Source organism: Poecilia mexicana, unplaced genomic scaffold, assembly GCF_051168715.1.
Source record: "Poecilia mexicana isolate PSO_F unplaced genomic scaffold, ASM5116871v1 scaffold_22, whole genome shotgun sequence".
In the NCBI taxonomy this organism is placed as follows: domain Eukaryota; kingdom Metazoa; phylum Chordata; class Actinopteri; order Cyprinodontiformes; family Poeciliidae; genus Poecilia; species Poecilia mexicana.
In genome coordinates, this window is record NW_028263391.1 from 10,957,348 (window position 1) to 10,981,316 (window position 23,969).

The 23,969-nt window shown below is 38.3% G+C and overlaps 2 protein-coding genes across 2 annotated transcripts in view; both read right to left on the bottom strand.

The window, feature by feature from the left end:
• Nucleotides 1–5,118, bottom strand: part of aqr (aquarius intron-binding spliceosomal factor) — a 45,667-nt gene extending 40,549 nt beyond the window's left edge. The window contains exons 1-11 of the mRNA XM_014971710.2: nucleotides 5,018–5,118; nucleotides 4,671–4,763; nucleotides 4,402–4,458; nucleotides 3,975–4,015; nucleotides 3,835–3,870; nucleotides 3,620–3,740; nucleotides 3,329–3,469; nucleotides 1,917–1,985; nucleotides 1,686–1,786; nucleotides 1,503–1,579; nucleotides 39–103 (exon numbers count right to left, since the gene is read on the bottom strand). Of these exons, the coding sequence (XP_014827196.2) occupies nucleotides 39–103; nucleotides 1,503–1,579; nucleotides 1,686–1,786; nucleotides 1,917–1,985; nucleotides 3,329–3,469; nucleotides 3,620–3,740; nucleotides 3,835–3,870; nucleotides 3,975–4,015; nucleotides 4,402–4,458; nucleotides 4,671–4,754 (792 nt within the window). The 5' untranslated portion in view covers nucleotides 4,755–4,763; nucleotides 5,018–5,118. The remainder of the gene's footprint in view (nucleotides 1–38; nucleotides 104–1,502; nucleotides 1,580–1,685; nucleotides 1,787–1,916; nucleotides 1,986–3,328; nucleotides 3,470–3,619; nucleotides 3,741–3,834; nucleotides 3,871–3,974; nucleotides 4,016–4,401; nucleotides 4,459–4,670; nucleotides 4,764–5,017) is intronic.
• Nucleotides 5,119–8,084: 2,966 nt separating this feature from the next.
• The window catches only part of dph6 (diphthamine biosynthesis 6), a 67,085-nt gene continuing 51,200 nt past the window's right edge, over nucleotides 8,085–23,969 (bottom strand). Inside the window, exons 13-15 of the mRNA XM_088002394.1 lie at nucleotides 23,526–23,774; nucleotides 16,874–17,261; nucleotides 8,085–10,560 (exon numbers count right to left, since the gene is read on the bottom strand). Coding sequence (XP_087858520.1) covers nucleotides 10,442–10,560; nucleotides 16,874–17,261; nucleotides 23,526–23,774 — 756 coding nt within the window. The 3' untranslated portion in view covers nucleotides 8,085–10,441. The remainder of the gene's footprint in view (nucleotides 10,561–16,873; nucleotides 17,262–23,525; nucleotides 23,775–23,969) is intronic.

The window sequence follows — 23,969 nt, forward strand, 5'->3', positions numbered from 1 at the left end:
CTGTCTGAGACAGAATGTGAATAAATGATGCGTCTTACCTCTAAATCAATCAGCAGCTCAATGAATCTTTCGCAGTAATGCACTTTTTCCATGGGAACAGGCCCTGTGAACAATAAAAGACATTGTGTTGAATGCAACTGCAGCTTAGATCTAACGACACACTTTTAAGAAAGATATGAAACACTGGATGTTGCAGTGCTGTAAAGGACCCATATTTTCATATTTTCATTAAAGAGATGCACGTGGACAACAATGAAGGTGTCATGCTGTCCGAACGGACCTTCCCATAAGATGCTGCATGTTCAGCAGAGCGGCATGCTGGGACCCAGCTCCTCATTATAGCCGATGAATGCAGCAAGGATCAGAGTGAAGCGTATCCCACTGGCCTTTAGATCATAATCTAGTATGTCAGCGTTGAATTCTACCTAAACACAGATTCTGTTTTTAGCATTCAGGTAGGGGGTCTGTGTGTCAGCGTGCATTACCACACACCGTGGTTGGTGCCCGTGGGTGTACGGCGGCTGAGTGAATGCTTCTTCGCCAGCACTCAGAAGGAAAGTAGAAGGCAGTGCAACTCAAAGCATGCATTAAAAAAAAACGATGTTTTCAGCTCCGCAGAGTTTATCTGGTGTGTATCGTGATACTTGTGGAGCTTTTTTAATTGTTGCATAGCTTTGGCAACATTGATCCAAATGGCATAAAATGTGTTCAAGTCGAAAACTGTACAGTTCATTTAAATTTTCAATATGCCCCCTCCCTCCAAGTTGTTGTATTGCCTATTAAATCAAATGGATACATTGAATACAATATTTTTAAATACACTATCACTGCAATTTGATTTCTGTTTCTTTCTACTTTATGGAGTTCAAATCCCTTCAGAATGCTACTATTTAGTAGTGTTTTTCATTTGGTGAAGATATTTTTTATCTACTGTTTATCTACCAATCTGCATGTAATATATATATATATATATATATATATATATATATATATATATATATATATATATATATATATATATATATATATATATAGAAGAAAATAACATTTCCTTTTGCGAAAAAAAAAAAAAAATTTGTCATGAAAAGTTCAACTGAAGTTAAAATTACACTTCTGAAAAATCAAACCAAAAGTCGCTACACAACATTTAATCACTAAATATTTTATGTTAGGGTTCAAAAACAATAAAACTGTATGAATATTGCTACAGCTGATGAAACCTGACGTTAAAAATGATGTTCACACATAAAATATATTGATGCACAATATTCCTATGACAATCTCTAAAAGATTATTAACTTGACTGCAGGTGTAGAACAACGTGAAGGTTCCCCTAAATAGTTAAAAAGATGGAAGCCTGTGCCATGTTATTAATAATTTAAAATGCAGTGATCAATAACAGAGATGCAGTTTTTTTTTTTTTCTAATTTGATTCCATCCTATTTTATTCTACCCAATAAGAACCATTTCCCCAAGGAGCTAAAAGCATTTCTTCCAATTACCCTCAGCTGGAACTGACATCAGAACGACCCGAAACTTTTTAATGAGAGACGAAAGGAAAGTCCTTTCCTTGGTTGCTCTGGGGAAGACAGAAAGAAAACAAATCAGTAGCTGCAAATCATGAATTATAATGTCGTAATAACTATAGATCTTCTGAACGTGCTTAGCAAAGAAAATTATATTACTGCTCGACTGCTTCGGCATCCATCTTATCAAATTTTTTCTTGATTAGATTCCAAAACTTCTGCAGCTTGGGAACTTTCTTCAGCTCTTGTAGGAGTCTGGACTATAAACACACACACACACATACAAATAAAAATGAGTCTGCATGGGGTAAAACTGAAATAAAAAAAGGCACAATTACTTAGTCAATATTAACCGCCAAAATGTAATTATGGCTATGATTTTGATCTTACTGGTAGGAGGCACATCCACATAGGCAGAGAGATGAGCTGCTGCACCTGTTCTCTGATCAGATCCACCTCCTGGGAAAAAAGGGGGATACAAAGAGACAGAAAAGGGGGAAGGAGTTGTCAGAATGCACAATGCATGACAGATTTTTATTGCATCTGGACCCTTAATAAAAGTCTCCAAATAAAATATTTACAAGCCTTTATAGGATGTGATTGCAGGCTAGCAAGCTATCACAGCAGATTCTGAGGTGAGACATCTGCAGTGTTTCCCTGTGGTCCCATGCAGTTATTTGGGAAAATGACAAAGAGTGCTAGTAGTACTTTATCTGTTACTGCCACTTAGTGGGCATTAGAAGTAACTGCATCAAATCTTACTGCATCTTTAATATGGCAAATTTACACTGCTTGATGTTTATCAGGTTTTATCTACCTGTCTTTAAACTGAAAGGCTTTTTAGTTCCGTTTTAAACAATACATTTTTTTTAACCCTAACCCTCAATAAATCAAATTAATAATAATAAGTTTGTCATCAATATGCACACAACAAAAATCTTGAGGTTTACAGAAATCTTACTGAACTTAAGTCTCAATTTAATCAGCTTTAAAACTACAACAATGTTGTAATTTCCGTAATAATTTAGAAAAAGGCCTGACTGCTGACTATATTGAAAAATAAAATAAAAAAAATCAAGGAACACTGTCTGAAGGCCCACTACTCTGAATCACCTAAAAATAATGTAAAAAAGGCATGGTCCATTTCCCAGAGTCATATACAAAACTTTTAAAAAGTTTTAAAACTGCTAAAAATGTTCCATCATATTGTTTCCGTGGGCTGAAGTCCATTTAATGATGCCAGAGAAAATAGCAGCGTGAAAGCAACCTCACTCTCTTCCCTACTTGTTGCTGCTCACTGCCATCCAGTTTTCTGACAGGAGGCTAAACATCTTTGATTCACTTAAAATAAAGACAGAGTTTGAATATTTATGAATGTTATGTCTAAAAATACATCAACAGATGAGCTAATCTAAAGATCACATCAACTAATTTCATATTCATGTCTATAGTTGTGAGGGTGGTTGGTTTACTGCAGTTTAATAATGTAGACAGATCTCACTTCTGAGATATGTGGAATGAGGTTTTTTTTGTAAAGGAAATAATATTTCTGTGCCAAACAAATCACCACACTTCCTTCTGAATTTCATTGTGATTTACCTGAACTTTTTGTTATAAATTCAGACATTGTTTTTTTTTAATTTATTTTTTTATGGAGGTTCTTCCTAATTTCAGACCACGTTTATATGAACTAAAGAATAAACGTGCGATCTGGAATGCTCATATATAAATACAGAAACTGTCTTTTCCATCCTTTGGCAGGTCATCCATGAACTGTAAGGTGTTATAATAATAATACACACCAAACTGTTGAAGCAGTGGTCCAGGAAGACCAGAAGTATGGTTTGCTCCTTTAAGGTGAGACCAGCCTCCTCGCCTGCCAGCACAGCTTCCATCACACATTTGAAGAAAAACGGGAAGTGTGCAGGCTCCTTTTTGAACACCTGATAAACACCAAAGAAAAGACAAGGAGAAAGTTGTAGAAAGACAATCTCTTTGAAAGTTTTTTTTTTTAATTGTGTAAATATAGTGTTTAAAGAAGGATGCAGATCAAATGAGAATTTGGCACAACATGGATAGAACGATTCTCTTACCTCCCAAGCTGGAACGTTTTCTCTGAACTTCTCATTGACGATGCAACAAATGGACATGATAAAGGCTTTGCTGGAGACCTCAGGTGTGTAATTCACCCACAGATAATTTTCAAGGTATTGACTACGGGGAGGAGAAAATAAAATACAGTAAATATACAACACACTGATGGATGCTTAATGTGTGAAGTAAGGAGATAAAATGGAAATGCATCAACCTGAATTCAAGTAGCATAATTTTTCTGATGGCGAATCTGTACACAATTAAAGAAGGCAATAAGGAGTCATTTTTTTTCTTCATCAGATATTTAACTGGAATTTAAATAAAAAAAATAAAACAAGAAATATATTTACTTACTTTGATGAGAAAATCTCTTTTTCATAGACATCTTCCATCACCTAAATATAACAAATAATATGTCATGGAATGAAGGAACTTAACACATTCTTTTTGGCCAAAGTTACATAAGTTTAAACTGGAATCCAAATGTCATTCAACTTGCTAAATTGAGTCTCTTTCCAAAAAAAAAAAAAAAAAAAAAAAACAGGTCGCTAGTTACAAAATAAAGGAGGAGCGGGGAAAATATAAATGTATTGCATTGTCGCCATATTTACCACCAAGGTCGTCGTTCCGCGATTTTCTAATTCAATGTAGCCCTTTATCATACCATATGACGGAAAACGTTTATGCAAAAGGACTAAAGTCGTGGCTAACCGGTACTTTCAACATCTTTCCAATAAACATAAATCACATAATGATCTTTAAGATGCCGCATATGACTCACCTGAGGGTCAAAAGGCAGCTTTTCCTTTACATGGGGAGCCCAATATTTATTAGCCAGCTGATAACAAGAAACAAGACATAAAACATGTAATACCAATTATAAGTACACATTCATATACAAGATGGAAGACAATGTTGTTTACTGAGGTACGGATCTTATCGGTCCTTCCATTTAATTCTCTACAGCTTCTAATATCTGCCTGTTAGAATAAGGGCAGATATTAAAAGCTGAGACTTAAGACGACATAACGCGTTGGTGTACGTGGTTACCTGCGTGACATATTCAGCATTTATTTGGGACACTGAAGGCGCTGCAACCTTTTTAGCTGGAGTCTCTTTCTCCGTGGTGGCCATCTCAAAAGGCTGCCATTTGAAATAAGAGGGAAGCAAAATATTATAAAATAGCTATTGGCGTAATACTTGTAGCTGTAAACAATACAGCAGAACTATGCTCCTGGTGTGGACACTACAGAGGTGTAACGTTAAAAGCAATAATGCTGTAAAATAAAGAAAGGGAGGCAGAAAGAGATTGTAAGTCCGGACCAGAAGTAAAATTATTTAAAGTAAATGAAATAGAAAAACGTCATGGAAATAAATACCGAAGTAAGCTTACTAACCTTTAATATGTTTAATCAACATGAGCGTGACAAAACGCGCTGAAAGCCTCTGACTTCCTGAATGAGTACTTCCAGATAGTCGTCCCCAACTACAAACAATCCGCTCTTTTGTTCCGCTAAGCAAGTTGTTTATTCAATACAGTAGAATATACGAGTTAAAACCAGTTTCACCACGTCTCTTCTTCAATCCACATTTTACTGCCTTTATCAAGTCTTTCATCATTTTATTCGGCAGTATTCAGCGTATATTGATAGCCAAAAATAGCCCTCGTTTTTCGGGATTTGGCTTGGATGCTTTCTTGTTTTCTTAAAAGTCACAACTTTACAAATTACACATTTTTCTTGGTTGTCATTTTTAATTCAAAGCAATTCAAAATATAATGACAGAAAGAACTAAACTGGTATTTAGAGGAGTGGGTCGGGAGAGCAAAACATAATTTCTAATAAACACAATTCTGTACTTTAAAGGCAAAATTCCTGCAAATATAATTTTAAGAATTAAAAAATAACTTTCAGAAATGCAATGAGTGTGTCAATATACAATGGCCTTTTAAAATTGCACGACACTTTTAGTAAGGTCAAATTTAGTTTAAGCTAATGATTAGAAGACAACACAAGGTTTACAGACCAATAAGATATTAATCTCAAAGAAAATACATCACTAAAGGTGGACTGAAAATGTAAATTAGCAGCCTAGAGATTTATAACAAAAACATCTTCAATGTTTCTTTTCATCTTTGGATATTGTGTGTTTAATTATTAATGAATGATTTAGCACAGTGCTTTTCTCTGAAACAACTGCACCTGTAAAGGCTTGCTTTGCTTTTTCAACATTGATATAATATTCAGATGCTGAGTTAACCAACGTGAAGTACTGATTTTAAACAAGTTTAACATATACATGTGTATGTAAGACTGACAATGTGAAGCGTTTAGTTGATATATCATTGTGCAAATAAAGATCATGAATTGGAAATACAAAGACCTGGTCAAACAGTAAATATATCTTTCTGGCTTATTTGATTTGTTGAAGAGAAACATAACCATTATTCTTGCTTCAAGGCTCTTTTCAATCTATGTTCTTAAATTGTCATAAAATCTTGACTTGCATATACTACAATGCTGACAACTTTTAGAAATCATATAAAAACTCAGGGAGCAGTTATCAAACACAGATTAGATTAGGAACAATTTAACTGGAAGCTACACAACAATACTTGTAAGTGAAAATCATTGTCATTCTATTCAGTGGCATTGTCATTAGAAGTTAGATTATTATGTGACATTCAAATGAAAATTTAGACTAACAGTCATTATGTTATGTTTTGGCCAATAACCTATATCTAACAATATTACTTATATAATGTACATTTCCCTACCATACGGCCAACTCCCTCCAAACACATGCAAATGATAAAAAGAGGAATACATAGTGGTTATTTTATAAGTCCAGTTTTACGTGAAAAATGACTAACAACCGCCAGTACTGATTTTAATGGATATATATTGTCAAATATACATATGCTCCTTATTGGAGCAGTTACAGGTCACAAATTCACAGAAAATAAATCTACCAAATATAACATGAACTAGATAGAGGTAATGGTTGTAAAAAATGTGAGAAAACCTAAATAAAAATAGCTTGTTATACCAAAAACAGAGAAAAATAAATAAATATGCAACATGAAAGCTAAATATTCACTTAAAAAATCATTAAACCAAAGGAATGGATGTAATGCCAGAGAGAGAGAGAAAAAGTTTATCATTGTTTATTTAAGTGGCATACATATTCTGATGCATTTACTCATAATTGTAATAATTTTATCCAAATTGTTCTTCTTCCAGTGAGATAATCAAACAGCAGATAAGTATGTTTTATAAACAAGAAATAGGTGCACAAGTTCAACTTATTGTCCCTTTTCTTTTATCTACCTACTTTTAGTCTTTTAGAAGGTTGAAAAAAAATAATGATAATAAAGAAATAGAACGCAAACCTGTTTTTCTGTGTCTTTGGAGACATCAAAAAAATATACAATCTAAATCTTCAAGAATTTTTTTTTTTTATTCAATCATTTTTTCTGAAAAAGATTAAAAACCGTTTGCTAGTGTGTTACAACCGCAGTACTTCAAATGGCCACATGAGGGAAGCATACGCCACCAAACAGCATGAGGTTGCCAGCGGGTTCAGCAAAGTTTCATCAAGCGAACGCTGTGACTGTTAAGACATGCCGTACAACAGTTCTAGCTTGGAAAACAACGATTACGAAACACAAAGGATTCCAACTTGAAAACAAACAAAACCGCAATCACTGAGGCAAGAGGACCACAATGTGAGGAGAAGGCATTTCATGCTGTGACAAGGCCACTCCAGAGCTAGGGAACCCTATTGCAGCCCACTGGTGTAGGGGAAGGGGGAAAAAAAAAGTCACAGACATCAGCATGGTTTGCCTGGAGGTAGAAACACAGTTAAAGTCCATGTGCAAGGCCACAATGACAAGGGCCGCAGGCTGGTACACTCCACACAAAGGACAGTATTAGCTACAAAAGTCTGTTTCATTGTGGAGTGGTTGCAGGTCAGCGTGGTAGAAAATGTACGTTTGACAAAACACATGAAAAAAAGGGATAAATGTCACCCTGTCTTTATTCATTTTGTAAAGCAGCCCAGTGGTGAGGACACAAAAACGCACGTCTGCCACGGGCCGTCACATTGGTGGAGATGAGGATGTGAAGACGTAGCCGTGGTTTTTCCCGTGTGTGTGTCTGAAAACACATCTAATAAAAGACAGATTAGAAGGGTGAGTATGTGAAGAGTGATTATTTTGAGATCTGTGTATGGTAAAAAAAAAAAAGAAAAGAAAAAAAATCTAGAATCTGCTACTGCTGCTGTGCTATAATAAAAAAGCCTATTTGTAAAGATCTGTGACTTTTGATTCTACTCAGATTTAAAGTTAAAAGATTAATTAAAGGAATAACCAATTAATTTTGCTTCAGATCTCCAAGAAGTGATATTTACTCTCAAACTTTATTAGAAAAAAACAAAACAAAAAAAAAAAACACAAAAACAAACTTGGAGTTAAAAAATATTTAATGAGGAATATTGAAAATATTTCTTACATGCATGTTTGCACTTTCTTGACACATCATGACTGGGATTGTGCAAAGGATCTGAACTAGCAAACAATTAAAACCAGGTTTTTAAAAGGACAATAAAATCCTGTTTGTTTTCTTTGCAGAGCTCTAATCAGATATGCACATCTATTCTTCATAACCTTATGTTCATTTTGTGTTCCGAGTTTTTTTTTTTTTGCAACTGGATGCATACATTTAAATAAAGTAAGGATTTTTTTTCTAATCTACATAATTAAAATTCCACATAAAAGTTAAAATTTATAGATATATCCTTACACTTATTTGGTTTATCTGTTTAAATGCACCCCAAACACCTGTTTCTAGGCCATCAACATAGTCCTGGCATCATTGCTTGAAGGGCAGAGTTTATCTAAACTGGTGAGTTGGGTTTAAGGCAAGCCTGGTTTTGTCCATTCCACAATTACTTTCAATGAATGTTTGAGAGATTGTTCTGTTTCAACATCCTACAATGTTCGATCAACTGGTGCATGTCTCTCCAACGACAGAAAAAATACACTAGCTGTTCAGGAGCAAAGCAAGGACAAGAAACTCCTAGAACATCAGACGCACTGTTTGCAACGACCCAAAAAAAGAAGGTACTGTTGCAAAAACAACACGTTCAGGCAGAAATAAAACACGCAGCCGATCACACGGACAAACTAGAAGTAATTTTTGCCAAATGTTAAATATGGTGGTGGCAGCAGTTGTGTCTCCTGTTCAGCCCTTGATATGGTGTTCTACAGGTTTCATATATTCTATATTTCATATATTTTCCAACACTTTCTTTATGTAGTGGTTCAGAAACCAAGCCTTGGCAGAACCTCTGCAGAACTTGAAGCCATGATAAGGAGGTATATCAAAGCCATTTCCATCAGATGTCATTGGCAAAACACGTAGGACACTGGAAATCATATGGACTCCAATGCTGTAAATTTAAACGTCATCCAAATTAATATAAAGAACATTGAAATTGAACAACGATCGAGGTTCCAAAAAGGCAATAATTCAAAAATGTAATTTTGTGGACTAGGTAAACAATGCTAACATGTGAAGAGTGTGTTGAGGTCTATTTGTTGGGATGTTTAGGCGCAACGTTAAGTAAAATCTCCTAAAAGTAAGCAGACATATTTCTGTTTTCTTTATGTATATTTGCATGGAATTAATGGAAGCATCAGTTAAGTCAAGAATACAAAACCTGATTCTACTCTGGAACTATAAAACATCATAGAACAAACACAATCACAATAACTTTTACTTGGCTAAGTTGGTGCACAAGGAATTTGACTTTGCTTAGAACGCACCGACAATTTAAACATAAATAGTAAAGTGGTGGGATGCATATAGGACTAGAATGCTTGCTCCCATAAATAATTGCTTGTTTGTATTTTTCTAGCCCTCAATAAAAGTCTGAAGGCTCTATTGGCTACCTCTATTGTTCAATTTTTGATGACAACAATCAAAGCAACACTGTAGTGGGTAAAGATCAATAGCCTGCTCCACTTTGAGAGCACATTGGAGCGAATTGCCAGAGTGAAGATTCATTCAAACTTAGATTATCAATACAATTCATGATCTTCAAGAAGAAGAAGAAGAAAAAAAAAGCTTCAGACGCAATAGTTAATGGTGTTATTTTCTTTCAACATGGTTGCAACTCATCCGTTGACATCCCCCTCAACACGCAGAGGACACACACTTGCCCTGCAGCTTTGTGTCCTAGTGTCCTTCTTCTATTAACCAGGCTGCCTTGGAATCAATAGAAAACATAAAGAGGCTTAATCTTTTCAGGTGCTTGGCACTGATTGCCTATTACACAATAATAACACACCCGGTGCACCGTGGAGCACGAGGGAGAAACTCGCTCACCTCATACAAATACATTACGCACGGCTCCGAAGCTATGACACAGTAAATCTGTAGGTCTGCAGCCGACACAGGCGGTGTCAGAGGTGTCAGAGGTGAAGCTCAGCTGTGATGAGCGGTGTCAGAGGAAACTCCACCAGAAACAGAAAGATATCATGGGAGAGTTTATTGCCTGCTGGAATGAAAGAAGTTTTCTGGTATGCACCATTAGATTAAAGACACTCCAAAGGGTGCAGTAAATACATCCCTACAGCTGCACTCTTGGACATTTTCCATTTGTCAACACCGTCAAGACCAAAGGGAAATTTCCACCCCCCACCCCACTTCATTTATGTTCTTCTTTAAGTCTAAAGTTATCCAGTAGCTTTTCCAGAAAAGTGTCTCTGAATCATATGTGGACTGGGGGGAATCCTCCCCTTGACTACAGATGTGTTTTTATAAACTGAGCCAGCAGGACAAGTGGAGGATCTGGGAGTCGGGCAGATCCAGGACAGGAACCAAGGCCACAGATGGACTGGATTCTCCTAAGCTGCTCCGTAAACTTTCTTCAAGTCCTGTAAGATATAAATAGCACAGAAGAGAGAAGGTGAAAGACAGAAATCACGGGAACCTAACCTAAACCTGCATTATTGTTAAATGGAAGGGAAACAAAAGCCAATTTATGTTGACATTTGTATTGAATTTGACACCCCTAAATAAGATCCAGGAAAGTCAGTTATATTCAGAAGTCACTTAATTAGTTCACAGAATCCACTCAAGCCAATATGTCACTACTTTTCTTAAACATCAGTAAAGAAAGAGGATCATGAAGGCCAAAGAACACAGCAGACAAGGATGCACTAGTGAAGAAGCTTAAAGACGGGTTTGTTTTTATTTAACATCCCAAGCTTTGAACATTTTATAGAGAACTGCTCATCTCTTTTTCAAAAATAAAGAGTATGACACAGGACATGCAAGCCAACCTAAATTGACAGACTAGCTGAGGAGAAGAATATTTAGAGAAGTGGTAAAGAGGCCCATGGTGACTCTTGAAGAGGAGCTGAGATCCACTTCTCAGGTGGGAGAATCCGTCAACAGGACCACCGTTAGTCACGCATTCCAGCCGCTGTTCAACGAACCCCCTAAGAAATCCCTCAGCAAACGTGTGGAGAATGGCACTCCGGTCAAATGAGACTAATACTGAATGTTTTTGATTGACGCAAAGCATTAAATGTGAAACAATACTGACACGTCACCTTGAACACATCATCCTGTCAGAGACAACATCATTCAGTGGGAAGGCTTTTTTTTTTTATCAGTCGGAATGGGAAATCCTGTTAGAGTAGAAAGATGGTCTATCGCAGTCCATCCGGTAGATACCTCACAACTTATGTCTTTAATTGCAGTAAAAGGTTTTTTCCACAAACTATTAACTCAGGAGGGCTGAATGTAACACACTTTTCAGGCTTTATTTGTAAAAAAAAAAAAAAAAAAAAAAATCACGCTATAACATTTCAAATTAATGTACCTTCTGTTGGTCTGTACATAAAAGCTAGTAATGTTCTGGAGCAAAGTGACAAAATATGAAAATGTTCAAGGCAGTGTAACCTTCAACCAGAGAGGTTTAAAAGGCCGATGGCTGCCTTTTACTCTCCACTAAACCGTCTCTCTGTAGTGAACGTTGGGGGAAGCCAGTGCAGCTGATCCTCTGTTTGTTAACATGTTATTGTGTCTGCAGCCGGACTATTGGGCTGTGGACTTTTGAGAATTCACTGAGCACATCAGAGCCAAGCCTGATGACAGTCTGTCTGTTTAGCAGCAGGCAGCTGGGATGTTGCTCTAATTGGTCACAAGAGCCTCGCCGTCTCCTGTCCAGCCTCCTTTCTTCTCTTCTAACACGCTGGACGAGACTCGGATGTGACGCTTACGTTGCAAGTAACATCAAGCTGCATAATCTCCATTATAATCTTAAAAGGCAAAGAAGCAACACATTTCTAATGCCATCCTTTGTTACTCTGTCCTACTTTATGACATTTGTGTGAACTTGCAGAAAGTAAAGTCAGCACACGGAGGTTACAGGAGCAGTTGGGCTGTTAATAAGCCTCATTCTCTCTCATTTGATGCACACACAGCACGGCGAATTCCCTCACAAAGAACCCCAAACCCTAATTAGCTAATACGCACCACGGCTTAAAATGCCCCCACTGAACATGGGCCTTTTTGGAAGGTATAAAAAGCCTAAATATGTGTTATCAGAGCGCCATGGGAAGGGGGGGGGGGGTCCTCTTTAGAAAGTTGGCTGACAACTGAGAGGGCCGCAGAGATCACAGACTGAGGACGGTTTTATTAGGAGAAGAAACAAACCCTTTATCACACCTTGCAACACTGAGCCTGTTTAATGTCTGAATGTTTTAATCTTTGTACTACCGGATGGGAAATAATTGCTCTCTCTCTCTTTGAGGTACTTTCAGTGACTGTACTCACCGGCAGGTCCGTGTTTATAAAAGGGAGACGACGAGGGGGGTGAAGGTGACATGAGTGACCATGCAATTTTGTGTTATTGTTTCCTTTTTTAAAAATCTTTATTAGTGAAATCAGAGCAACGGCAGCTCTCTTTTTAAAACCTCTCGCAATGACGTGCTCGAATTTCACTCAAATGTACTCTATGTGATCTTTTACTAGGGGGTATGGTTAGGAGACAAAATAAAATAAAAAAATATCCCAAATTAATGTAAGCATAAACATGCAAAGAACAGCTTGTCTTTGTTCTTTATCATTTTATCTTTTCTAATCAGTCTGAAACCAACAATTACATATATTATCCATTGATTTCTACTGATGTTTTCTGTACTAATATTGTCTGGGACTTACAATGTAACCATTTTGTATAGATATTCTGCACAAAAATTAGAGGTTTAAAGGGTTTAGGTTATACACCTTATGTGTTAAAAGCTAGCCAGCAATTTTATTTGGATTTAGCAACAGTGGAAGGAAAAGCAGTTCAAAGCAAAAGTTTCTGTTTTAAAATCAAAGATCTGAAAAGTGTGGTATGCATTTTTATTTAGCTCCCTTGAGTGAATAATTCACAGAACCACCTCTCACTATAATCTCATCTGCAAATTTCCTTTCATTTCTAAGTAACGCTTCTAGCGCTCTGGCTGTAAGCTCAGTGTCGTTGTCCAACAGGTATGAATCTCCAGGCTCAAGTCTCTTGCAGCCGTTAACTGGCTTTCGTTCAGGATTGTCCAGTATTTAACTGGTGAGAGTTTTTCTATAAACTCTGATATATGTAGCTGTAAAAGTTCAGTTTTGGTCTCCTTTGACCAGATTACGTTCTTCCATGCTTGCTGTGTCCCCTATGCAGCTCGTGGCAAAGTCAAAACAAGATTTTTACGACTTTCTTTCAATGAAGGTTTAATTCGTACCACTTTTCAATAAAAGCCAGATTCGCTTAATGTCTGACTAATAAATATCCTGCCGACACATGCTTCCACCTAGGCTGTCGACCTAAGTAGCTCCTCCAGAGTTACTGGTATTGTGTTATAACTTCACCCTCCTTCAGGTCTCTCCAGTTGTTTATGCTTGACATATATCTGGTTATGCTCCTCTAAAAACCTCTCAGGCCTTCATACTGACTGATGTTTCACTTTTCACCTATCACATAAACTCCCAATAAGATATACTGAAGTTTTGCAAGGATATGTAGTTGTTAAATCTTTTAGAACACAAAATTATTTTCTATTATTATATATAAGCTTCTATAATAATTACAAGGTATTATTTTGATTATTTATTTTTTTTAAAATGCTGAAAATTTTATTAAGCTGTGGGGTCGTATCTTGGGAAAAAAAACCAAACAAAAAAAAAACCTTTCTATCGTAAGTAACAAGTTGAGACAAGATGTTTAAAGGTTTCATTTGAGCCATATGCCACGTCCATCAACTGTGAATCCTACAGCGAGCAAAACAAGGAGGGGTTGTGCAGTCACATTTCGCTCCGCTGTACGTCCCTGCAGTGACAGCGACAATAGCAAGGCAGTGACTGCTGGCGCCAGAGGTGTTACTTTTCCCCCCTTGACTTTTTTGGATTTATCACCCAATGAGCATCAGCTTTGACCCATGAAGGTGCCAGCGGGTAAGCTCGCAGGGCCTGGCTGTGTAAGCATCAGAAGGTAACCGATTTCATCTCGGCAATGAGTCAATAAATGGTTTTAGGGGAGCTTTCTGTGCCGTCCGTAATCCAAGAAACACACATGTGAAGAATTAGGATATGGCTGTAAGAAAAAAAAAAAAACTGACTTAAAGCTAAGCCCTACTTTTATTGCAGTATAATGTACAAATATGGATTTAAAAAGGAAACATTGTAATAATATGTTTGCTGAATATCTCCTGTTGTGAATGTCTGTGAATGAAAAAGATTGACAAGCATCATAAATACTCAGTAGCAGGAATATAATTAGTCGACAACATAAATAGCACCGGCTCACTGTCATGCATTTTAAGACGCATTCTGAGCACGCTGACCTTCTTCTATTCACTACTGGTTACCATAACTCGCCGTTGCGAGAATGATAAGTTGCGTCAAAGTTAAAAAAATGACTGAAAGACGACTGGTTTGGCAAGGATTCAGAAATGCTAATTGACTGCTCCGGTGACGGCCTGACAGCCGAGCTCATGTGATCGATGTGCTCGTCGCCCTTTCCTCTCACAGAGAACATCTTTCAGGATAAAACAAACACCGCTCTGCGTTTTCGCCTCGACGAGATCCTAGAATCCTGGGAGCCGGAGACGGCGGCGTATAAAAGTGTAATGATGACAAAAGACCGTGCCAGCTGCCTGGGTTACTGTACACACCGACGACACAACAAATGGCTTACGATAATTAAACACGGGAAGAAGAGGAGATCCTCTGGGGAGGCTGTTTCCTTGAATACTTTATGATATGGCTTAACTAATGTCGGCTCAAACTTTTTCTGAAAACAGAACGCAGAGCAAGAGAGGCTGTCACGTCGCTTCCATTAAAAGTGTTGTGGAGCTCAACTTGCAAAACCAGAACGTGTCTTGAGTGTTATACTTAACAGGAAGGCTTCTATGGGATTAATTCTCTCTGTAAGTGAAAGCATTAGATCACTTTAAATCTGGCATGAACAACAATCAGAGATAGATAATAAATCACCAACAGGTGAAGAGAATAATGATGTTGCAATTTAAGGCTCAACTGGAAAACCTTCTGTTCTTGTATTCAGACATGTGTTTGTGTTTAACGAAGAACAATACATATATATCTGTTTACATGTATCTTGTTGGTGGTTTAGCATGTCACAGTGGAAATCCAACAGATGGAAGTGTAACTTGCTGATGTGACCCGAAATCTGTAGGGATGAGTTGAAGAAACTAGATCTATATACAACCTATTATCAAAAGTGAATGCAGGTTTTCCAAACACTTTCATCAGTGTTTGAAGTCAAGCACCTCATCATGCTGCAAATATTTGTGAAACAATGGGTTGCAAGTGGAACAGCTGCTGCACCATTTTTAAAAGTTGAGGTGCAAACTGGTATGTCTGGTTCTCCGTTCTTGACCCAAGGAAATCCGATCACTCCCTGTGGTTCAAGTTTACAAAGTCTCTGTCATTGTACTTTTTAAACTACCAACCAAAGCATAAAGATTAAAAGTGCTAAATTACAGCCGCACTCTACTTCCCTTCAAAGTTGGCTTGATCCGACTCTGCATAAAAGTTGCTTTGTTTCAAGGTGATTTCTTCAAACGGACAGTTTCCAGCAATAAATAGGGATCTTAAAATTAATCAAATCTCATTCAGCCTTTAAGGCTTTATGACACACAATGGACGTTTAGGGTGACTCAGATAACTGAACTGTAACCAATAAGCAATCGTGCCACCTCCAGCAGAAACATGTGAACAATACAAGTTGTCCAAGGACATGAATGAGCAAGTTTGGAGTTTAGAAACTTGACTAGTTTGCACAAAATCAATCCAATAGAATACAATGGGATGAATTAGGATTGAGACTTTGGGCCAAGCTTTTTTTGTCCAACATCAGTGTCTGACCTCACAAATGTTCTCCTAGAAGAACAATAAAAAAATGTACGTAAACACACTCCTAAATCTTACCAGAGAATTCACCAGAATTACCACTGTAAAAATCTTTGTGCTAACAATAGAATGTGATAAAAATTAATTTATGTGCATGAAATCAAAACATTTATGGCAATATATTGTTATTATTATATATATTTCATTTGTCTTTTTTTTTTTCTTTATTTAAAATTAAACTCTTAAACTTTATTAAACTTTTTTCTTGAATTCATAAAACAGTGGGGCTATCCCTATGAGGTTTGAGACCCACTGACCGAAAGCTTAAGGCTCAGACATAAAAATATTTTGACAGCAAAAGGTCAACATAATGGGCCAGATGCTTGTATGAAGGTATGTTGAGGTTTTATAAGTTATGGTTTCAACCTTTTTAATAAGAGCACAAAGAAACGTCTCATTTCATTGAAGTTTTTCTCCTGACTGTATGGAGCGTGTAGTCAAGAAGTGTTGCCCCTACTCCATCAAACAAAAAATAAATTGAAGAAATCAAATTGTCCTACAGGTTTATTGATTAATTGAATTTCCTTCACCAAAGCACTTCTCAGGTTTCTATAGTTCAAAGTAATTTTTTTAAGCTATTTTCTGTAATTTTGTATTTTTTTTAAGGGAAAAAAGTGACAGAAAAATAAATTTAAATCTGAGATTTTTATTTTATGCCATATTGCAAAAGCCCTAACTTTAGAAACGCTGACGGGTGGTGGCCCTGTAGTTTCCCCACCATGACTGCACCTTTTATGTTATGGCTGAGTGGCGGTAGTGTCGTTAGAGGCATACCTTGAACTATCTGCTGAATTGGTGAGGGGCCGCACTTGTAGAACACCCTTGCACACTGCGGTACCAGCTCGGCCTCCATCGCCTTTGTGGCCTTCATGAAAGCCGTGCCAAGCTCTTCTGTGATGCTTTTCACATCAGCGATTCCCAGGTCGCCCCCGCAGGCGACCATCGAAAGTGATAGCGAAGCGCTGCTACCGTCAGCAGACAACACGGTGTGGCACCGTATGGATCCGCACGCCGTCTTTGTTGCAACATGCCGGGAAGTTCTTCTGGCGGGATCGTCATTCACTGCAGTCACATGAAGCTCCACAGCGGCGTCCTTGGGCAGGGCAGGTATCACGACGATCAGCAGTGGCGCAAGTTTGATCTCAGATTCCCACTGCAACTCCTGCAAGTCGACAGATGGTATTCAAATTAACCTCATGGGAAATTACATACTGTGTGTTTTACCGCAGACTACAATCAATCAAATGCACGGCCCTCCTGCTGAGACGCATGTTGCAGTTTCTGAACATAAGCACTAACCCATCAGCGTTATTATAAAGCCCATCAGAAAAAAAACACTGCCACACAGCACTAAGACGGGCTTTTTGCTTGACAGATTGACAGCCTATCAATTAACGTGAGACTGTGAAATGACCGTTGGTAATGATAGTGTGCAAACAATTCAAAAAGAATCCCGCGTCTGCAACCGCAAACAAAACGCAATTCTCTTTTTAGGTGCATTTGGCAAAATGACAGATTCCCCGAGATGACTTCTCACCTTTCTGAGGAGATCATTCACAACATGTTTCATCGCGCACATTTAGACGCTCAATTTTATCAATTGGGGGTGAAATATCTTTATTTTCTTTCTTCTCCTCTGGATGGAAGAGCCATTATCAAAAACAAAATGTCTTGGAGCAGTGCTACAACGTGGCCTTCTAATGATACTTGGCTGCGGCTTCATCTGCTAATGGGAGAGAAATGAGTGTTTTATGTAACCGTCATTCCAATCGGAGTCGATAGGGCAAAAACACTTAACCCCCTTTTCAATTTGCTGGATCAATTTTCATCCACTTACACCCTACTTCGTAAGTGCAGAATAATAACAGGTTACTTACATTTTATTTTGATACTCGCACGCACGCACACACACACACACACACACACACGCACACACACAAAAAAAAAACATAAAGAAATCATTAACAAGACCAGATGATGGGCCCTTTGTCCCTTCACGAGACGGCGGCTCGTCTCGTCATGACCCAATCTGTTGCCGAAGCAGCACTTAACTTCAGATTAAACTTAAGCAAACCCTGGCAAAAACTAAAAGAACAAAAACAGAAATCAGTGTGTTTTTTTTAATGAGCATGTAAGAGTGGGCTTGCTGAGGACTATCTGTACTTGGCTGTTTTTTTTTTTTTTTTTGAAGAGAGCTTGTTTGTAGTGGAATCAAAGAAGCCCACAACAATAGCCATGTCAGCACCGACCGGTCTGCGTGTCAAGCAGAGTGACAGCACATATACGTGTCCAGCGCTTTGATAAATGTTATATTAGCACTTCTGGCACCGGCTAGGTATTCTCCTGGAGGGAACAGCTCCAGCACTTGTCAATAGTGATTGAACATGGAACAGAGTGCAAAGTAGTGAGAGAAGTGACAGGACGGGGAGTTCTTGCTCAGCCAGGCTTAAAGGCCACCCTGCAGGCCTTGAGTGCCAGGGTACTATACCCGACCGGCAGCCTGTGAGGGGGATTTGAGGACTTCAGCATAGTGCTTCAGCCTCTGGCAGGATTTTATTGCCACAGCACAGTTGCTGACTTTTTATAAGAGCTGTCGGATAAGCTTACATCAGTTCTCGTTTCTTTCTTTCTTTTTTTTTTTTTTTTACCCCCTACCTACCGCGATTCAACATGAGGTGGGAAGTTCACCCAACATTTCTGTGAATCAAAATGTACCAGGAGCATCTCAGTGAATCGGAATATCATCAAAAAGTTAGATTGTTTGATACAAAAGCGCAAGAGTAAGATAACTAGAATACTACATAATACAGAAAACTCGGCTGACTAAAAAGCTTCTTCTTAAACTATGTAATATACTCTCTCTAGTCTGTTCTGCCTTTTGTACAGGTAAGATCCTTCTGACATTATCTCTAGTCCAAGAGTGACTTGACATAAGAAATGAATGTAGTCCATCTCCTGGATTCATTTGTGTGTAGTGCCTATTAGAGAACTGACTCTATTGACTCTGTCAAGAATGTGTTTATCCTTGATTTTGCATATTTTTATACTGCATTTTTTCCTACCACATAACTTTCCATTTATATGATTTGCTGCAGCACACTGAAGGGTCAGTTAGTTTGTGAAGGGTGTTGATGACTGTCTGGTGGGAAACTGTCACACCACCATTCTATCCTGTGATTGTGTAGGCCATGATATAATATTTCTGAATTAAATAAAAGGTTTTAATGGTCCTATGTAATAAAGAAATTTACTGAAAAACTAAAATTTAGGTTTTTAAATTGCTATAAGCTGTTATCACAAACATTAAAAGGAAAAAAATAAACTTTTTGAACTGCATCACTATCTGTGATGAATCAATAAGAGTTTAAATGTTTGAAGGAACAATTTCCAGAATTACTATCATACACCTTATGCGTGTTTCTGTGTGTGCCCATGGATCGGTGAACACAGTTCTGTTACTCTACGTATCAAAGTTTATGAAAGAGGAGAAAAAAAAAAAAACTTTCATTCCTACCCGATCGGACATCATTAATTAAATAATCTGACAGAACGCGGAGTTTGATATATGATGGAGCCTGAGTGCTGGAGAGGCAAGTTGCGAAGGCTGGCAGGTGGCAAGAGTGTGTGCGTTTGCGTGTGTATGTGTGTGTGTGTATTCAAAGCGCTCTGTTCTACTCCTCGCCAGCCACTTAACACAATCCATCTCATTACTTCATGCCACTTCAGTTCCAGGGCATGCACCATTCCCCCTGTGCTCTGCCTCACTCTGTAGGTAGCAAGGTAAAAGCACATACAGTCTGAATCTGCTGTGTTCAGCTCCCTACCCTGATGGGGCGTGACCTGCTTCTCTTTATGTTTGTTTTCCTTTTTCCTCGCCCCCTCCCACCTCCCCGATCCTTCCCTCCAACTTGTGCCCATGTGCCTGGAGCGTGTGGTGGGTTGGAGGGCCGATAGGCATGAAAGCCGAACGGTAAACACGGTAATAAGGAAGTGGTGTAAAGGAGGGGAACAGCAGGGAGCTGATGGGGCTGCACAGCTTAGCCAGTTCCCCTACATTTCCTGCCCAGCAGGATGCCTTCAGCATGTGCTTCTTATGTCTCAGCACTTACTGTAGTGCTGTCAGTCTGCTATAATACAACCCCCCCCACCCTCGCTCCCCAACTCACTCTTTTATTCACTGGCTTTTCTCAGATTCCACTCTGAGGCTTGTTAGATTGTTTGTGTAAATGAAACGCACAGATGCCAGTGGGGTGTAAAAGAGTTTATAATTATGTGGCCATTTTTTATATTGCAGAAATAACTAGTTTCGCCGTCTATTCAGAGAAGAGGCTTCATACTTAATTTCAGCGCGGACCCATAGAGAAAAGGGGGATTTGTTTTGGATAAAAAGAATGTGGTATTTTTAAACACCTGATTTAGACCTTCAAAAAGGGATGGAGGTAAAAACATTTATTAGCCTTTACATACATGCATATCCCCCGTTTCATCGAACGTTCTTGCATGCATGCTGACAAAACAGGCTCTTTATGGTTTAATGCGGCGTAAATACAATTTCACACATGTAGCGACTCCAGTATGCTCCCAATTAACCCTGCAAGCGTCTTCATCCACCTGATTAGAGAAATTATCAACGCACAACAACTATGGAACCCTGTGGCTTCAAAGACAAGCCAGGCGTTTCTGTTCCAATCATCATCCGCACAGAGACGCTGTCTGGAATATGTTTGCTTTCTGATATTCTAAGTAAGTGTTACATGCACAGGCCATAGTTTTTTTTCAATTTGGTCTCAATGACCCAAATAACTTGATGCATTGCCAGTTCCGCTCAGAAGTTTAAATATACTAGCCATGAATGTCAAATTAATTTTCTATTTGGATTTATTTATTTGAATAATTCTTCTTTTTACGGTACAATAATTAGAAAATAATAATGTTTAATGCATTTCATAAAGAAAATGAGGCGTGAGATTTTGAATTATTTGTGGATGTTGTCTAATTGTGAATATTTTACAAAGAAGTTCATATGTTGTAATACTTGACTACTTCTGACGTATCCTGGTTGAATATTTGACCACTTTTCTTAGTTCAGATTAACTGTGATGAATCAATTCTGCTGATACTGATTTGACTTTCATTTATTTATTTTTATTTATCTTTTTTTTAATTAAAGCTTTTATTAACCAGATAAAGTCCTCTTTCACAATGGTGACCTAGCCAAGACAGCCAGCAGCACACATCATATATACAAAACAAGGAGACAGAATTAACAAAAATATACATTTTTTCAGTTTATAACCAGCTTGTGTCTTGGTGCTCTTTAAATTTTTTCCTGAACATCAAAGCCGCCTTCATTATATCTGACGGTGCACAGTTTGAGTAAGACGTTTAAAACTTAAACACAATTAATTGTTCCAGTAGGAGAATGATCCTGACTTTTATATCAGGATTGATTTTGGAGTTGATGAAGCAGGCTAATGATACCCTTTTGGAATTACTTGACCTAAACACAATAAAAAATGTACGGGATAACTAACGCCTAAAGCTGGAACAAAGCTTTGTGAAAAGCTGCCGTGAAACAGTGGCTGCTCTCGCATTTAATGTGCCCTTGAACGAGACGATGCGCCAAAGTTTTAGACCCAAGAAGAAGAAGAAAAAAATGTCCTAACTTGTCCAGAAGCTTGATTACAGGTCAGACTCTGAGCTGTCAATTAGAACTACTTCCTCAGACATGGTCTCTTGGTAGCAATCCAGGGTCATTTAAATAAATATTTTAAACTGTTGTGACAGACTGCAGGGAAGCCCAACAGACGGACATTGTTGCCATTATATTTGGCCTCTGGCATGAAGTTGAATTTCCAAAGCTTAAGCTGAGTTCTTCTTTCCTATAGAATAAGTCAGACAGTATTCACACCCACTGACCTCTTACCCCACTTTATCACATCCCATCCACAAACTGCAGTACTCAAGTCCCAAAAAGTCCTATTTAAAGTATACCATATGGAAAAAGGACCTTTGGTCTGATAAGACCAAACTGTTTAGACTACATGCAAAACATTTTGCTGCACAAAACCTCATTGCATGAGTTACAACGACATGATCTAAATGAAGCAATATCCATGTGTCTGAATGGTCCAATCAAGATCTAGACCTAAATACAATAGAGAATCTGTGGTTGGACTTGCTGTTCAATGACACCATCCACCTAATCTCACTTAGTTGCTACTCAGCTCTACTCAAAAACTGCAAAGTGTCTACATGTGTAAATCTCAAAGAGACATTTCTAATTTTTATTTGTTTAAAAAAAATAAAATTTCCTTCCACTTCAAAATTATGAACTAGTTTCTATTGGTCTATATCACTCAATCTCTGCAAAATACACTCAGATTTAGTTTGAAATGTGAAAACATTATGAAACAGTTCACAAAGTATGAATATTTTTGCATTTATATGTTAAATCTGATCTGCACCAACGAGGCTTTCGATATATATATATATATTTTTTTTCTTTATGCAACTGCAATTTGCAGTGTGGCAAACTTTGTCAAATCCCCTAACCATACCAGCATATGAAGCGCATGCACATGTTTTGAAACGTAGAAATTTCCATCAAACATGTCAAAGCTGTGTGAACGTGATTACTAACTTTAAGTATGATTACAGTTTTACATATAGTTTAACTTGATTATGTGCTAAGAAGTGACATAAAGTTGACATTCTCTCCCCGGTCTTTAGCAGTGTTCTGCGCTGCAACAAACCACATGTTGGAGGTGGGCTCCTGCATCTCTCCCAGAGGTCCTATTCCCATGGTTAGACAGATTACTGTGGGAGGAGAACGGCTGCCAAGGGAGACTGAAGCCCCTATTAGAAGTACGGAGCAAGGGTTGTAAGCCAGCGCGGGAGAACGGAGCAAAGGGTGGAGGGTGGTGGCAGAGGAGACGAACGAAGGAGGAGGGGGGGGGATAAGCTGCTCTGAGACTTGAACGCTGCTCCAAAATGGTGTGTGGGGGCAAAGGATTAGCAGGGCTCTGAGGAAGACATCTGCTTCTGTGCCAAGCTCTGCATTATCAAAGACACCAGTGTTTCCCACATCATCAACTTTTCATGAGCGCACTCACTGGTAAATATCAGTAGCAATGGCTTGGGTCTCGCGGGAGCAGAGAGGGGCGTCAAACGTGCCCCCGCTATAAAACACAATTCTGAAAGGCGTCTCTGGAAAAACTTGGTTTTCACAGCAAGTTTATCTTCTTTTATTTATTATTTGATGAATGGTTTTATTTTTCTATCTTTTAAACATGAACTTCATCCGATATGAGTGCATCAGTATGATCAATATTTCCTCTGCATCTATAATAAAACAGTCGTTTATCCCCTGCTTAGCCACAGTTGTGCATTTGATGGTGAAAACCTTCAATTGGCAGCGACTGACCTTCTCTTCCTCTGTAGCCTTCAGCATGCTCTCCCACACGGCTCTGACGGTCGCAACGTCTCGGTGTCTGGTGATGTAGCAGTGGGCCTGGACAACGTGGGCCAGAGTCAAGTTGGGGATCACAGCTTCCAGCACCTTCTTCACGTGGCTGAAGGACAGCTGAGCTTCTACGGAGGTGGCAGCTTTCACCAAAGACATGGTGCAGGGGACCAAAGGGATTTGTCCTGCACAGAACACCAGCTCATCTACCTGGACAAGAAAAATGAAAAGAAGAAGTGGAACAGCCGACATTGAACCCATAAAACTGAGCGGAGATAAACAAATGCCTAGAGACACAATGAGAAATCGGCTTGTGACTGGAATCAAAGGTTTTTTTTCCAGTTTGATTTATTTATTGCTTCATTTTTATTGGGACAAATGAGATAAAGGCTTTACACTTTATAT